The sequence below is a fragment of the Nyctereutes procyonoides genome, unplaced genomic scaffold (genome assembly GCF_905146905.1).
Source record: "Nyctereutes procyonoides isolate TBG_1078 unplaced genomic scaffold, NYPRO_anot_genome, whole genome shotgun sequence".
Classification (NCBI taxonomy): domain Eukaryota; kingdom Metazoa; phylum Chordata; class Mammalia; order Carnivora; family Canidae; genus Nyctereutes; species Nyctereutes procyonoides.
The window spans coordinates 7,474,840-7,491,838 of record NW_026575146.1 but is presented as its reverse complement, the minus strand read 5'-3'; the positions used below and the strand labels follow the sequence as shown (position 1 = coordinate 7,491,838).

Here is a 16,999-nt window from a genome sequence, read left to right as displayed (position 1 = left end):
AGGCTCAGTCATTTACTAGTTACGTAAACTGGGGCAGTGCACCTTAATGTCACTGAGCTTTTATTCCTCTAAGATGGGGAGAATAAGACTTTCTCAGAAGGTGTTTTGCTGAGGGTGAAATATAAAGTAGTTAGCACACTGTATGTGTGCTCAAGAAGTTGTACCTGAAAAGAGCAATGTTTAGATTCTAAAAGGGTCAGGAATTTGGGTTAAAAAGTGCAATTCTATTGTGACTATATGAACCATTTTAAGGCATAAAGGGAAAACTGCCTGGAATACACACATCTTGCGTGGGAGAAAGAGGACAGGTATGCAAGCTAGTCTGGTTTCGTAATGGCCTTTCAGAATCCTCTGGCAGCTCTGATTTTCCCAGGAGACAGGTGAACCATAGGTGGGGCATATCAAAGACACTTTGTCATTGCTCAGAAGGGCATTCCACGGCACAGGGCCAGCAACCCAATAACTAACCATGAAGAAAACACAATCACTTCTGTGCATGAGCTACCTTACACCTCGTAACACCCTGATGAAATGAGACTCATGCCTAACACAAAGCACACACCTATGCACATTCATTTCCTGGACACGAGATCAATGCTGACAGCCACTGAGAATAAGCTTCAAACGCTTTTCAAAATACACAGCAACATAGACTCTCCTTTCTCAGAAATGTCCCCGTTCCTTATTTCCCTCCCAAGTTCTGTTCTCATGCCCCCTATCCCACCTTCTGCTCCGCGTCACTCCTCCCCCAGCCAGCAAGGAGCGTTTCACCATCCACATGGACCATCCATCCTCCGCCCTCACCATAGCTCCTTGCCACTTTATCTCTGCTGACCTTGCCCTCCACACCGGATCAGCGACACACAATCACAGCAGCCCCCAGGACCTTAGCACCCAGAACCGCTTGGACTCAGAGACAGGGACTCTAAGTCTCTTACAGACCCTCTGCATTTCCATCTCCCCACTTTTAACTCCTGCTGAGCCAGTTCTTGGACTTTTCAGGCCAGCAGCCCTTCATGTGCCTATTCTCCCCATGGGCTTCACTCTCAGCTCAGCCTGGAAATCCTGCTCGGTCGTGCCACTGTGCGGATTGGCTGGTTCCCTCTGTGCCACTGATCTTCCTTCCACTACAGAGTAGCTCTGCTGAGCCTCACCTCGGGGAACTCCCTGCACTGTGCTTCCTCAGCACTAGTTTCCAACTTGCTGAGTGGATTTCTTTCTTTCTTTTTATTTCTTAAAAGATTTTTAAATTTGTTTATTTGACAGAGAGAGAGAGAGAGAGCAAGAGAATGCACACAAACAAGGCGGGTGGCAGGGAGAGGGAGAAACAGACGCCGTACTGAGCAGGGAGCCTGACCCGGGACTCGATCCCAGGACCCCGGGATCATGACCTGAGCCAAAGGCAGATGATTAACCAACTGAGCCACCCAGGCGCCCCACTGAGTGGATTTCTAAATGACCACATCACACTAATCCACGGTGACCCCCTTCATTCAGGTCTTAGATGCACAAATTATTTTAGTCATCCCTGCATTTCCCTCGGCAAGTATTCTGAGCTTTTCCACTTTCCCTCAGGCGCCCAGACCCACCTGGGCTCCCCCCCAGACACACGACACCATCACCAACTCCAGTGAAAGCCAACTCTTTACCTTCACTCAAGTCCAGCTCAAAGGTTCTCTATCCTGTCTCATCTTTCTTCTCTCCCAGCTCTGCGAAGGATATTTCCACCTTCCCAGACTCTTCTCTCCCCCAGCACTCCTGATCCTACCCTCTTGGCACCCCAGGGTGGACGCTAAAGAGCACCCCCCTCACGTATCGTTATGCTCTCCTTCCCTTTTTCCTCCCACGGACCACTGTCGTGTCCACCATGTTCGTCACCTACACCAAATGTCTTGCTTTGATCTCACCTCTCTCAAACCACCACCTGTATCTTTTCTGAACTCTGTTAAAGAAGTTTGCACCCAGTACCCTGCCACTCCTTCACTTCCTTCCTTCCTCCCTCCTCCCTCCCTCCCTCCTTTCTCTCTCTTTTCTTTCTTTCTCTTCTTTCTTTCTTCTTTCTTCTTTCTTTCTTTCTTTCTTTCTTTCTTTCTTTCTTTCTTTCTTTCTTTCTTTCTTTCTCTTTCTTTCTTTCTTTCTTTCTTTCTTTCTTTTCTCTTTCTTTTTCTTAAAGATTTCATTTATTTATTCATGAGCGACACACAGAGAGAGGCAGAGACACAGGCAGAGGGAGAAGCAGGCTCCCTGCGGGAAGCCGGATGCAGTACTCGATCCCTGGGATCCTGGGGATCGTGATTGACCCTGGGATCACCACCTGAGCCAAAGGCAGATGATCAACCACTGAGCCACCCAGGCGCCCCTCATTTCCACTTTTCAATGCACTGCAAACTCTCCCTGACTTGCCAAACTGAAGATCTGTTTATGTTTGAATCTGTTGTGACGGCGGCAGCACTTGGGCCTGCTGATAGCCTCTCCCTCTTTGAAATCCTTTCTTTTCTTTGTCACCACACCTTTCTCCCTCGGTTCTCCTACTGCCTCCCTGGTCACTCTCCCCTGCTGATTCTTGAAGTCTCCACCTGCTTGCAGATCACTTAGGTGTTGCGATTCCCAGGGGTTCTTTCCTTCACACACATATGGGCCATCCTATCCAAGCTCAGGGCTGCAATTACTGTCTGCGTCAAGAGCCTCCGGATTGGCAGCTCACGAGACCGGAATTTCCACCTGGGCTGACTCGCCTCCTCACAGGCAACACCGAGAGCTCCTGCTCGCTCCCACCCAACCCAGTCCTCCCCTTGGCAGCTTAGCTCAGAACTCAACACCGTCCTCTGGGCCCAACCCCTGACTCATCCCTGACTCCCATTTCTCTCTCTCCTCATGCACCTGCTGGGCCACATACTATTCCCTCTGCCTCTGCGAGAGCTTTTGCCTCTGCTCCCCTCAGTGGCTAGGGCTCCCTGCAAGCATCCCTCATGTCTTTTCTAGCCCATGATGGTGGCTTGCTAATTCTTCTCCTCCCTCCAGTGTCACTCCTTCAGCTCATTTATCACACTATCCCTAAAGTTACACTCTCAGAAAATAGGGGCCTTCAGTAGTTTCCTACCACTGATACAATCAGACTCCTTAGTGTGTGCCTTCAAAGACCTCTCAGTCCAGCAGAGCACTCCTTAGTGTGTGCTTTCTACTTCTCCAGCCTCACGGCCTACTGCATCTCCTCAGGACTCAGCCCTTCCACCTAGGCACCATCTCTGTGCTGTGAACATGGTACACACATTTGTATCTCTTTGTTTATGTTTATGCTATTCCCTCAACTTGGTTTTCCTCTTCTTCCACTTACTAAAAATACTCCTCATCCTTCAAGACTGAGCTAAAATGTATTTCCTTCCTTCCCAAGCTTAACTGTCATTGAACACTTTATCCTTCCACAACACTTGGCTTATACCTCTATTAATTCATCCTCGTTAGCAGTTTGTTTTATATATGGCTAGCTCCCTCATCTACAAACTCCTTCACAGATGAGTCTGTACCTTCTTTTCTGAGCATTCCCACAAAACTTAAGCTAGCTCTATTCACAATAGGTGCTTAGTGTTGTTTCGAATACTCCTCACAACTACATTCTACTAATTCCTTAGAAATTTTCTTATAGACTTTTCCTTATTTTTAACTTGCTCAAGCCCAAAAAGAAAATATAAAAACAACAACAATAAAACCCTGAGCACCTGGGTGGCTCAGTCAGTTCAGCATTCTGCTCAGGTCATGCTCTCAGGGCCCTGGGATCAAGCCCTGTATTGGACTACAGGCTGAGTGGGGAGTCTGCTTGAGGATTCTCCCTCTCCCATTGCCCCTCCCCCTCATTGCCCCTCCCCCTCATTGCTTTCTCTCTCTCTCTCTAAAATAAATAAATCCTTAAAAAATATATCCAAAAACCTTTGACAATCTCCTTATATGTGAATCTTCTTAATATACCTGATAGGTTTAGTTGATCCCATATGTATTCTCTCTCTCAGTTTTCTTTATTTTGAAGTTGAACATTTATTCCTGTCAGGCTGCCTTCTAGGACTTGAATTCCTTCACATTCTATTGTTTGTTGACCCCATTGTCTTACCTTAGCCGGAATCTTAGCCGCATGGTTCTCCAGGATCAGTCTCTTCAGGTGCAGAACCCAGAGGCGTTTGTCCTGCTGGGATTTAGCCTGCCAGAAGGCAACGTGGATAGTCAGACAACTCATGCCTCTACCACTCACAAAAGTCAGACCCTCTGATAATCCTCTGGCAAGATGGAAAATACATCATGTGGCCAGAAGGCTCTGGAAGGGCTGGCCGGCACACAGTGCTCATCATTGCCAAGAGTGAGCCTTGTAGGGAGGTGAGGGCTCTGCTGTTACCTGGACTGTGTGCTGCAGCTTTGGGTTCTTATAGTGGAAGACGCTGAAGCTGAGCGGCTCCTTAGGTATCACTTCCACCAGCATGAGGTTGCCACACTGAGGGGGAGAGCAGAGAGCGGTGAGGTGCACTTGGAAGAGACTGGAATGAAGCCCTTCCCCAGGACCAGCACTTGAACCTACAAGGATGTGAGCTTTGTATGTAAACGTGTCATCCCTCTTCTTTGTGATGAGCAGCAGCTTGTCAAAGAGGAAGAGTGTCCGCTCATTCTTGGCCCGCTGGATGCGAAAGGTTCCTTCGAGCACCAGTTCCCCATAGCTGGTCAGGTCTGGCCCCTTCCAGTTGGTGAGCAGACTCTGGATCTCCTGAAAAAGTGACCATTCTGTGTGATTAAAAGGGAGGTGGGAAGATGTGACAGCAGGAAAAGCTGGCCCATTTGCTGAGTCTCAAGAATGGTGTCTAAATACCTATGATGGAGTCTAACGGATCTATTTGGTGTCCACTGGTGTCTAATGATCCATGATCTAAATCCACATTTATGGGTGCTGTCACTTAAGGGTTAACAGAAATGAATCAAGTTGTTCACTGATGAGTTGCCAATTACTTATTTCCATTCCTTGATAATCCATCTTCTATGGCTGGTGAACAGTAGTTATATCTCTCAAAAGCTGGGTAAAGGGGCACCTGGGTGGCTCAGTGGTTGAGCATCTGCCTTTGGCTCAGGTTTTGATCCTGGGATTGAGTCTACCATTGGGCTCCCCACAGGAAGCCTACTTATCCCTCTATGTCTCTGCTTCTCTCTGTGTCTCTCATGAATAAATAAATAATACCTTAGAAAAAAATAGCTGGGTAAAGAGGCCACAGGTATGTGATCTTCCAGAGAAGTTATCCTTCTTTTGACATTTTTACTCATATTTTCTGTGCCAAAACCTTCAGAACTATTCATGTGCAAACCTTCCAGAAACCGAAGTCCATACTACATATAAGTAACTCAGAACTAAAGCTTGTGAGAAATCACATAAGATACATCTTAAGAAATTTCCCGATTTATTCCCATTTATGTTGGGAAAGGAAATGAACTTTATCACCAGTGTTCTTAATGGTACTTGATAAATGTAAATAGAGAACTTTGAAGTATCTTTGGAATTTACTGTACATCCATATCAATGTTTTTTAAGGAAGATGACTTTCGTTTTTGAAAAACAAAAGTATTCACACACAGCATTTAATTAAGCAGCCCACAGGACAACCCAAAATTTCACTGGTTAAAAGTAGTAATGGAGATAAAAGTCTGAGCTAGGGTCTGACTTAGCAGTGTCTTCAGAATGCCAAACAGACTTATAAGGTTTTTTTTTTTAAAAAAAACAGTCATTTAGTCATTTCTGAATATTCTATGGATCCTACGTCCACAGAACATGTGGATGATGATGACACACTAAACCTTTTCTATTACAGAAACGAGACATGGCCTGGAAGATGAGAATGCTGTCTTCCCTTGATTTGTGAGAATCAATTGCATCACTCTACACCCTGGCTGTCTATAGGTAGGTAAATCCTAGAGTTTTGTTTAAATTTATGAGCTGAATAATGTATCTTGAGCTTGGCATACGCACCCTGCAGTGTGGAGTCGCCCTGGGCTTTTAGGTCTCACTTCAGGCACACACAGGGCCCTGTGACCAGCCTCTAGCTCCATATGACCTTTTGTTTTTATTTAAAAAAAATTTTTTTAAAGTTATATTTATTTATTTAAGAGGGAGTGAGTACAAGCAGGGTGGGGAGCGGCGGAGGGAGAAGCAGACTCCTCGCTGAGCAGGGAGCCTGACATGGGGCATGGTCCCAGGACCCCGAGATCATAACCTGAGCCAAAAGCGGACACTTAACTGACTCAGCCACCCAAGTGCCCCATCCTTTTGTTTTTAAATAGTGCCTGGGACATGATCATTGGCTTAACATTTATCAAATGTCTCCAAGGAGTTAGGGTCCAAAAGCTTGGTGTTGGAAGGAGTCTTAGCAAACCTCTTTCTCTTGTATGTCTTATTTTAGAAATGAGGACTCTAACATGCAGTGGTGAGCCTCACTGCAAGTGGGACTGCAAAGAACCTGCTTCCAGCCTTAGCTCTCCTTTCTCTGAGGCCTTGCCCCATACCACACACATATCAACCCACAAGTTTGCATTAACTAGTGAGACAGGAAGTGAGGCTTAAAAACCCTTTCAATAGCTTAGAGAAAGTTGCTTCCAACAAGAATTACTTATTTGTAAATAACAGAAGATAAGGGCGTGGGAGACTCCAAGTTTTAACTTGGGTAATTGAAGGGGCCATGAGCAAACTATTAGTTTAAAAGTTGTAATGTAACTTGTCTTAAATACCACGTTAAACAGTGATCAGTATTAGCCACATCCTGATCTTTATCAAGGAGACTTATGATAAAGATCATGGATGAAATGCAATACTTGAGCAGCCTTACTATCTGATTTGGAAAATTGTAGGGGCACCTGTGTGGCTCAGTCAGTTGAGTGTCTGCCTTCTGCTCTGGTCGTGGTCCAGGGGTCCTGGGATTGAGCCCTGCTTTGCATCGGGCTCCCTGCTCAGCGGGGAGCCTGCTTCTCCCTCTCCCTTTTGCCCCTTCCCCCTGACTGGTACTCTCGTGCTCTCTCTCAAATGAATGAATGAATAAATAAATCTTAAAAAAAAAAAAAAAAAAAAAGAAGATGGTAAGAAGTCAGTGTCCCCGCAGCACTGCCAAGTGCTGCCATCTCGAGGGCTCACCTGTAACCGGACTGCGTGTTCGTGCTTCCTCTTCATGTCGTTGATGTGCCAGGCTACTCGCTGCATCGTGTCTATTGCATCAAGCACCACATCATACCCTTCTGTGTCCTTGTCAAGGTGATTTTCTATTTCCTTAAAAAAAAAAAAAAAAGTAAATAACTAGTTTTTTTCATTTTTTTTCTTATATGGCCAATGACAAATATGGCATCTCTATGATTAGTTCCTTGTGTTTTACTTTTGCTGATTTATTTACACATTATCATCAGGCTTTAAGAGTTTCAGATGACTTACTAGAAAGACCTGCAACAAAATGGTTGCAGGAATGAAATGGAGTGAGAAAAAAAAGAGGTAGATTAGAATTTCATGCTGAGGAGGATAAAAGAAAACATTATACAGTCCACTAAGTCTCATAGAGATGTTATAGTTATAATAGATATGAGAGTCACTATTGTGGTTGGAGACTGTAGAGCTTCCTGGTGGCCAATGTATAGAGTTCTCGCACTTACAGATAGAAAACATACTTTTTTTCTGTTTCCCAGAGAAAATAAAATGTGTCACACGGGACCTAATATGTAACAGACTCAAACATAGAGTGGACATTAAAGTACTTCTATAGCAAATGCCTTTTCATATAGTCAAGGTTTTAAAGCCCAAATGAAGTTCATGAAAGACAAGTCTTCAGAGTGTTGAGGATGATCTCACGGTTCAAGTATTCTCTGGGGATCAACACTCAGCATTTGAGTTCCACAATCCCAGGGACAGGAAAAGGACATGATCTCGGCTCTGATTCTTTCCAGCACATTAGACACGTGTCCCTAGACTCCTCAAGAGCCTCTGGAAAGGGACTGTTGTATCATTAATTCCTTACTCAAAAATAACTACCAGACAGCTGGGTGGTCAACAAACACTTATTAAGTTGAAGCTCTCTCTCCTTAAAACAATAACAGTAACCTGTATAAATATGCAAAACAGTAAGAAGGTATTATAGCCAATTAAGTCATTTCTAGGACATCTATTATATGCATAATCATTCAGCCAAAGGGTGGAGGTTGAATTTTATTGTATAACTGATGAAGGTTAGTTTCATTATTTTATAGTCCTACTTTGTAAATCTCTGTTTACTTTTACTAAATACTCAAGTTTTCCATCTAGCTAGAAAGTGGGAAGGAATTTACATTTTCTTCCTATACTTAAGAAAGATCTTATGAAACTGTACCACTAAAATAACAACTCCCAGGTAAGCTCCAGATCAACATTAGATTAAAAAAAAATTTCTTCTTTTGGTCTGAGAGGCAATCCTGTTCAACAACAAACAGACTCAGGAGTACAGAGTGTATTCTTGTGTGGATCTTCATGGATGGCTACACAACTTTGAAGTGATGTAAATGAAACAGAAAGAACACCCTAAATCAACCATAAAAGCAAAAATACTTCAAAGGCAACCAGAAGTTAGTTTTTCATTAATCTAACCACTGTTCTTCATTACCAGTTGTTATGGATTGAATATTTGTCCCACCCCACCCCCCAAAAGCCACATGTTGAAATCCTAACCTCCATTGTGCTGGTCTAAGGAAGTGGGGCCTTTGGGAGGGGATTAGGTCATGAGGGTGGAGCCCTCACAGAGGGGATTAGTGCTCTTTTTTTCCTTTTAAAAAGATTTTATTTATTTATTCATGAGAAACACACAGAGAGGCAGAAAGGCAGAGGGAGAAGTAGGGTCCATGCAGGGAGCCGGATGTGGGACTCGATCCCAGGACCCTGGGATCATGCTCTGAGCCAAAGGCAGATGCTCAACCTCTGAGCCACCCAGTCATCCCAGGATTAGTGCTCTCTAAAAGGGATCTCAGGGAGCCTCTTGCCTCTTTGCACCACATAAGGAAACGAGAATTTAACCCAGAACAGCCACATCACCAGAACCTCTCCAGACTGGTACCCTTGATCTTGGCCTTCCAGCCTCCAGAATTGTGAGAAATAAATGTTTGTTGTTGAAGCCACCCAGGCTATGGTACTTTGTTATAGTGGCCTAAACTAAGACACCAGCTCCTAATTTAGAGGGTGAGGGCTATTTTTCCCTATTAATTACCTTTTTATAAGGATCTTGACTTGTGTCTCATGTGCTTAAGTAACTGTCATTTTAGACTTTGCTTCTGATTGATGGGCACCTATCTAAAAGGCTCTATTAGAGATTATCGAGACACACTAGTAATGCCATATTAGCACAGTCCAGCAGAGATTGATCCTGGGACAGGTATTACTTAAGAATTTCTGGACACTGGCCTAGCAAATTCATACCACTAATCTAAGAGGTCATTAATTTAACAATTAAAATAATATCCCTGATGTGACTTAACAGGACACAAGATTCTCCAAACATGAGCCACTCAGGCAAACGGACAAAGCTGAGAAATTTCTAGCAAAGTCGGACCATCAGCATCCTTGGAAGGAAAACTGTGGATGTGTGTGAACTGAGCAAAAAGGGAATGGTTAACCAAGTTGGAAACCAGGAATCATTTAAAAAGAGATAATATAAATTGTAGGCATGTTGATACAGATAGGAGCTCTGAATTAGAACCTTTTTAAGAAAAGATTTTTAATGTAGTATAAAGATAATAAAACAAAAACAATAGCTCATTTTTATAGACTGCTTGTGAACTACAGTGAACATGGACGATTTATAGGATTTGAACTCAGGCAGGGCTGACCGAGAGTCTGGCTCCTAACCATTGCACTAGGCCTTCCTCGTGTTGTAAGAGCGGTCCAATCCTACTTACTCAGTGGAAATTACTTGCAACAAAACTTTCCCCCAATTTTATCTGTTTCCTATAGAGGGAAGACAGGAGAATACGAAAGCTCTGTCTACTGTTGTTTCTAAAGCCTCCTTGCATTGTGTGCAAATAATGGGAAATGCAATAAGTACCCTGAAGCGATGCTAAGCCCAGCTTGAAGATCATTCATCACACTACTCATCAGTCTTCTCCTTTCCCGGCCCTTCTCTTCGCTCATGCAAAAGCCAATCTATGACAGATAGCTCTCCTGCCACACTACCTACTGAATCTAGGCTCGTGGAAGTAAAACACACAAAAAAAATCTGTTTTTCATTAAGATGATAGCTCTCTGCCTGAAACTGTTCACTGCCCAGAGTGAGGTACTCCTAAGCCCTATCAGAATCAGAACTAAAATGAATCTTTTCACTTGGCTGGTGTCAATGGGGCTGCAGGCCCAGAATATAAATATCTCTAATTCCTCAAAGCAGATTAGTCCGTTGTAAAGTAGGAGTGTGGAAAACGTTTCCATATGTCCACAGCCTCTTCTGATATTTTTTTCCCCTAAACTTTATATATACACACAAAATTGCCATCCCCTGGAAAGTATTCAAATGCAGGCAGAAACTTACATGCAAAAGGAGATGATACTTGAGAATCCGCTGAACTGGTTTCAAGAGATAGGACCCCAAAGGCAGTGAGTGTTTCAAAGTTTCCTGACGTTCCCTGAAGAATTTGGCCAGCATCTTGTTCCGCATGCACTCTGTCAGCACAGCCACTGATCTACAAGAAGGATACATGCTTTTATCTAAATTGTAATAGCAGGATGGGTACTCAAGTTTTAAATGCCAGTGTAAGTGTAAATGCCCTAAAATAGGTAGGGTAGCAACAGAGCTATAGCTAGACTGAAGTGCTTCTGGGCAAATTAGAAAAAGGTGTCTCTTTGGGTGGATTTATTGGAAAAAGGCACTATAAAAAGCTGGTAGCACAGGGACACATGGCTTCTAAGCAGCACGCTCCCCCTTTTTTTTTTTTTTTTTTCAAGGAGATGCAGTCCCCTGTCAGGACACACGCCTGGCAAAGGGATCTGAGTTGGATGTCAGCCCCCATCCCATATGGGCATCTGCACAGTGTTCCAACTGCACATCTGTATTCCATTTCCACAGGTCAGACTGCAAGGATGGGACAACTCTGGATGAAAAGAAGTTTTAATTTCAACTCTCCTTCTTCAGTAGAGCCAACCCCATGCTGGATGTTTGTCACCCCCTCTGCTGATTGCCTTTGTGTAACGCACAAACTGCATGACACTCCGTGCAGATCTTCAGAGACTGTGGCCCACAGATTAACTTCTCTTTGAGAATCTTTGAACAGATCTCTCCAAAGACAGTTTCTGAAACAGCTAGAGAACCTCACTTGTTAGGGAGTGTGCCTCCATGTACTGGGAAAGTGGGTCAGGATTCCTTCTGCATCCCAGCTCCCCTAAAGGTAGTAAGTATAATCCCCCTAACATCCCAGGGGAATAGCTGAAACAATGTTCATATCTTATACATGAAAGCAAGTGGGCTTGTGGAGTCCCCACACAAGTAAATTAAAATCTTATGGTCTCATAACTTAGAAGAAAGCAGGTGGAAGTAATTTCAACCTCTCTCCCCCCAAGTCAGTAATATGTTTTCATGATTAATTTGGAAAATTAGAGCCAAACAACAAAATAAGCCTCCTTGGAAGGAAGTGAATGGAGGTCTCCTAATTAACCTATTAGAATCGCTTTTGTGCCCATCTGCTTTGACAATTATCTGTTCAAACAGGTTTATTTCCCCCATAAGTGGAGATTTCAAGACTACTCCCTATCATATAGCTGAAGGTCTTTTTAAAGTTGCTTCCAGGGTGAGAATCAGCTACCCAATTGCCCTTTGGCCGTCTGAAGCCTTGAGCTCGTGCCCAAGGACAGGACACCTGCAACAAATTCAGAGCACACTGAACTCCAGATTCAGTGCCCAAGGAGACATCTGAGGACAATGACCTGACAGGGCCTGGGCCCCTCCTTGAGGAAAGGAGGGAGTGCCCGTGTCTCTTCACAGAGAGAAACTGCTGGGGCGTGACTGGTATGAAGAAGGTGGACATCTGTCAAGGTGTGCCGGCGACATTTAATATCTCTAGCCTAGATCCCAAGGGAGAGGAAATGTTGTCAGATGGGCTGAAACACCTGGCGGTCTTGGCTTGTTAACACAGGGGAAAGGAGACCCGGACTTCAGAAAGCAAATTGATTGGAGACAAGGGGACAAGAGGAAATATTTTCCTATGAATATGAAAACTACACAGCTGGGCAAGCACTGGACATGCCTGCCTCACTGAGCCTGCCTTCTGAGCATCTCTCTGCTAACATGTCTCTTTCCTTCTTCAAAGTTGAAGATATAAAATAAAAAAAAATTAAAATAAAACCCCAAATAGGAAAAAAACAAAACAAAAACAAACACTTCTTCCAGGGAAGTGTTCTTAAGTCCCCTCACTGGGACTCACTACTCCTTTCTCTCATGTACCTTTAGCTTCTAGAACACATGACTGAGTTCATGTTACATTAATTTGTATTTTTTGATTTGATCTTCCCTAACACCCTATTCCATGATTACATTTAGTTGAGTTTGATGCTTCAAAAAAACATAAAGCTTGCTAGAAGGCAACAAGGGATATTAGTTCCTGTTTTCTGCTAACACACAGCGAGCTTGGGACCATACTTCACGGTGTTCTTGCAAAATGATTTTGCCTGTCCTTTGAGCCTGAAGCAGCCTCCTGTAGAAAAAGCTGCCTTTATTTTGTACTTTCCTTCTTACTGCTAAGTCAGAAAAATCTTAATATAAACTTCCCAAATTGCAAATTTAGAAGTCATTTCCTTCAAAGGACATGTGTATAATGAAACTTAATACAGACATAATCCCCCAAACAAGCCCCTCTAGTGTCTCCCATCCTGATAATTGGGTCCAGAAATTTGTTGATTCTTCAGAGTTCAAATGTTTTTTTTTCCCTTCCCTTAGAAGTTCAGTGGAGGAGTTGAGGGCTGACTCTGATTTCTCTGGATTAGGGTGTCGTGCCATGCTGGATTTTAGCTTCCGGTTCACAGGATATAGTTGGTGCATCCTCCAATTTTCTGCTAACCTTCAGGGTAGAGGTGGAAACAAATACTATAGGAGAGACCATTGCTTAAGTGAAACTGTGTAAACTATGGGTGTGTCTACTGATAAGGATATGGTGATAAATGTACTGACTGGCATGTAGGCTTTGGTGGTTTTTGTTTGGTTTTTAGGGAAACCTGGTAAAAGCACGGTTGGCTGCTACCCAAATAAATCATTACAGCACAATATCCTAATCAATGTTTAGAGAGGGAGTCTAAAATCCTCCAATGGAAAGTATTTGTACATAAGTCTCGGCCTTTGGCTTCATGCATTTGAATCCAAATTGGCTTTCTGTGGCCGCTTTTAAGTAGGGATCCCATTTGTCCTTCTTTGCTGAGGCAGCCTGGGGGAACAGCCTGCTGGTTTCTCTTCCAAGCGGATCCTGCCACCCATTTCACCCTTAGGGACATATTTCTACCAAAACAGACCACAGAGCATATAGCTCTTATCTTCCTGGCCGGTCCCCTAAGATAATAACTCAAGTTCTGCCGATCATGTGGGAAAACAGACAGTAAGAAGGCATGGGGTGGGGAGAATCACAAATCTTCAGAAACTTTACAAGGATGTAGTAGTTTGAGGTCTGAGGTTGGAGAAACTTCGATTGAAATCCTAGCTGAGCCATCCATTAGCTATGTGGCCCCAACAAACCTATTGGAGTCTCAGTTACCTCATGCATACTTTGGTTTGGGGCAGGGGTGATGTTGAGGAAGCAACTGTTGAGAACCTACCATCACACGTCTGGCACTGCGATGGATGCTTTGCTTTTCTGCAATCCCCTGACATCTCTGGATTATTGTGCAAGTTAAATTCAATAACATTTTGCATTTATAGCATTTAACACAATGATCAGGACTCAAGAAATGCTCAGTAAAAGTCTTTTGCTGAAAAAAAGAAATTATGACAGTGACTCTAGGCCCGCCCTCTTTCGGAGGTCATTATGTTGTCCATATGACACCCTCTGAACATCCCAAAGCCCTCAAAACATGGCACACATACACGAGGTATAAAGGACAAGAATTATAGCTGAACACAACTGGTTCACTTAGTTTCCCCCTAAAGGACACCTCACAATCTTTTTGGTCTCTTTCACAATCTCCCTCCCACTGGCTCTGCTGGGAGTCCCAAAACTGGGTACTCTGTAATCCATTCTCAGCACGCTGTGCGGTCTCTCCATGGTATTCAGTGCAGTGCCAAGCACATAACACCTACCACCAGCATATTGACCTGAAACAGGACGAAAGCACAGATATATATATACACTGCTGCATAGTGACAACATGTACCTTGGATAGTTAGTGCAGTACTGCGTGTAAATGTGGAACTCTTCACTCTGAAAGGAAACAAAAGGGACCGTTAGGGGCAAAAAAGCACAGGCATCAATATTCATTTAGAAACAATAAAAAGAAATATCATTCATACCCATAAGTTAGGCTCTCTCATCACGTGAACCTGTATGACCTCCTATGGCAATTACCCACGCCTTTTTATCTACCTTGTTTCATACTAGAATCCATATAGACTTGAATTATCTGAGTTCAATAAACACTTACTGGGCACCTGCTGTGTTAGGTGAATCTGAAGACAAAAGGGAAGAGGAAGAAAATAAGGTTTCTGCCCTAGTTATTTGTTGTTCTCCAGTGGATTTGCAATGTGAAAGAAAAATAGAAGTAGATAAATTAATTATGATGGTAAGAACATGGTGGAAGTATGTGCAGGGCACAAGAAAACCGCTGTATTCTTTCAAGCCCTTGTGTACACAATTATCTCTGCCTGCTGCCTTTCCCACTTCTTGCGTTGGATAGTCACGATGCATCCTTTGACATTGAATTTAGGCTTCTCGAGCTTGGGTGGAGCCAACTGCTCCTCCTCTGGGCTTCCATAACAGCCAAATATCTAGTAGCATTTACCAAATGACTGTGACATTTTCTCTGCATCTATATCTCCCACTCTAGGCTGTGAGTTTCTTTAAGGTAGGAGCTATACTGTGTTTATCTGGTATGTGTTGCTTTATTGAACCACCAAATCCCCCTCTTTTCTACTAAACTGAAAATTATTTGAGAGCAGGATTCATTGTTCTTATCAACTCTAAAATGGAATTACGTTATGGAAAAGAGACATTATGTCAATTTAGTGGTATTTCACATTCTGCTTTTTACTATTTACTTTTTAAACCTATTTCATGTTAGATTCACATGTGACTCCAAGATAGTGACCTTTCTTTGTAACTTTAATGACCTTATTTTTAAAAAAAATTAATTTTAATTAATTTCATTTATTTAAAAGGAATGTCTTAGAACCCTTCTGTTCACTTGACTAAGATTAGTTTAAATTTTTTTATTACAGAAAAACTCCAGCATGAGCATATTATATATATGTATGTGTATATATATATTTATATATGTATATATAAATTTATATTTATATAAATATTTATATATATATACACATAGAGAGAGAGAATGGTATGATGAATTACCAAGTGTCTATCACCTGACCTCAATAGTAACTCATGATCTGCATCTACCTACTTCCTGTTTTCTCATCCCTCTAAAGCAAATTCTAGACATCAGATCATTGCACTTGTAAAATATTTTAGTATATAACTCCAACATAAGGACTTTAAAAAAGAGGCATCACCACAATGCCATTATCACATTTAAATGATAAATTTAAATATCACATTTAAATATTATGGAATATCATGGATGTTCAATGGTTACTATTTAAATTTCCTATCTTCTTAATTTTCTTTTTTTAAAATAGTTTACCTATTTGGACTCCAAATAACTACAAAAACCAACTGGTTGATATCTCTTAAGACCCTTATGATCTATAATTCCTCCCTTTATCCTTTTTCCCCTTGCAATTCAGTTGAAGAAACCAGATAGTTTGTCCTACAGTTTCTTATGGTCTGTTTTGCTAGTTATATCCCTATGATTTATTTTATTTTTATTTTTTTCTATGATTTCTTTTAATATGTTCCCCTTCCCCCTGCAGTTGTGAGGTTTAGGGGAGGTTTGAACAGATTTAGGTTCCATAGTTTGGCAGGAATATATCATAATTGCATTGTGGTTCCATCAGGAGGCACAAAATGTCTGCTTGTCTCTCTTTTTGTGATGTTAACCACCACTGGTAATTATTGCCTGATGTATTAATTCATTAGGAGCTGCCAGATGGTGATAGTTCTGACTCCACTATTCCTCCCTCCTTTTTAAAGCCAGAATCTTTCCAAAAAAGGAACTTCCTTATATTAGCTGTTACCCTGCAGTTTGTAGTTTGGCAAAGACAGGATGAATGCTCAATTCTTAATTTTCAAGATAATGCATTGGTTCTCTAGCATGCCACAAAGGCCACCGCTGTGGGTTTTTTAATCACTGTGAATTCATGAATATAAACATACTTGATGAGTTTCAGTTGTTTTTAAATCAATTATCTTTACTGATGCTGAAATGATCCCATCCTTGGCCAGTAGGAGCCTCTTCGTTTGTATTCATGACCTGACCTACAGACTCTGGGAGCTTCCTTGTTTTCTGGAATGACAAGATGTTCCAGATCATCTTGTACATTTCCTGCCTCACACTCATTCTTCACAGGGCCCTGATTCCTTTTGGGTGCAAGTAGTACTTGGAGATCACAGTCTGGGTATCAGAGATGGTCTTGCTACTGGGTTAGTCATTATTCCTAGGCCCTTTCAGTGGACAGAGTTAGGAATATGGTGTTCTTATTTTTTATTTTTTTAATTTCTTTTTAAAAATATTTCATTTATTTATTCATGAAATACATGAGAGAGAAAGGCAGAGACGTAGGCAGAGGGAGAAGCAGGCTCCAGGCAGGGAGCCTGATGTGGGACTTGATCCCGAGACTGTGGGATCACGCCCTGAGCCAGGGGCAGGTGCTCAACCGCTAAGCCACCCAGGCATCCC

The 16,999-nt window shown here is 42.6% G+C and overlaps 1 protein-coding gene across 5 annotated transcripts in view; it reads right to left on the bottom strand.

The window, feature by feature from the left end:
* The window catches only part of PLEKHG1 (pleckstrin homology and RhoGEF domain containing G1), a 223,772-nt gene that overhangs the window by 23,048 nt on the left and 183,725 nt on the right, over positions 1–16,999 (bottom strand). For all 5 annotated transcript variants that reach the window (XM_055310115.1, XM_055310114.1, XM_055310112.1 and 2 more), the window contains 6 exons: positions 14,360–14,406; positions 10,542–10,692; positions 7,148–7,279; positions 4,562–4,744; positions 4,382–4,477; positions 4,103–4,189 (listed from right to left, as the gene is read on the bottom strand). In XM_055310115.1, the coding sequence (XP_055166090.1) occupies positions 4,103–4,189; positions 4,382–4,477; positions 4,562–4,744; positions 7,148–7,279; positions 10,542–10,692; positions 14,360–14,406 (696 nt within the window). The remainder of the gene's footprint in view (positions 1–4,102; positions 4,190–4,381; positions 4,478–4,561; positions 4,745–7,147; positions 7,280–10,541; positions 10,693–14,359; positions 14,407–16,999) is intronic.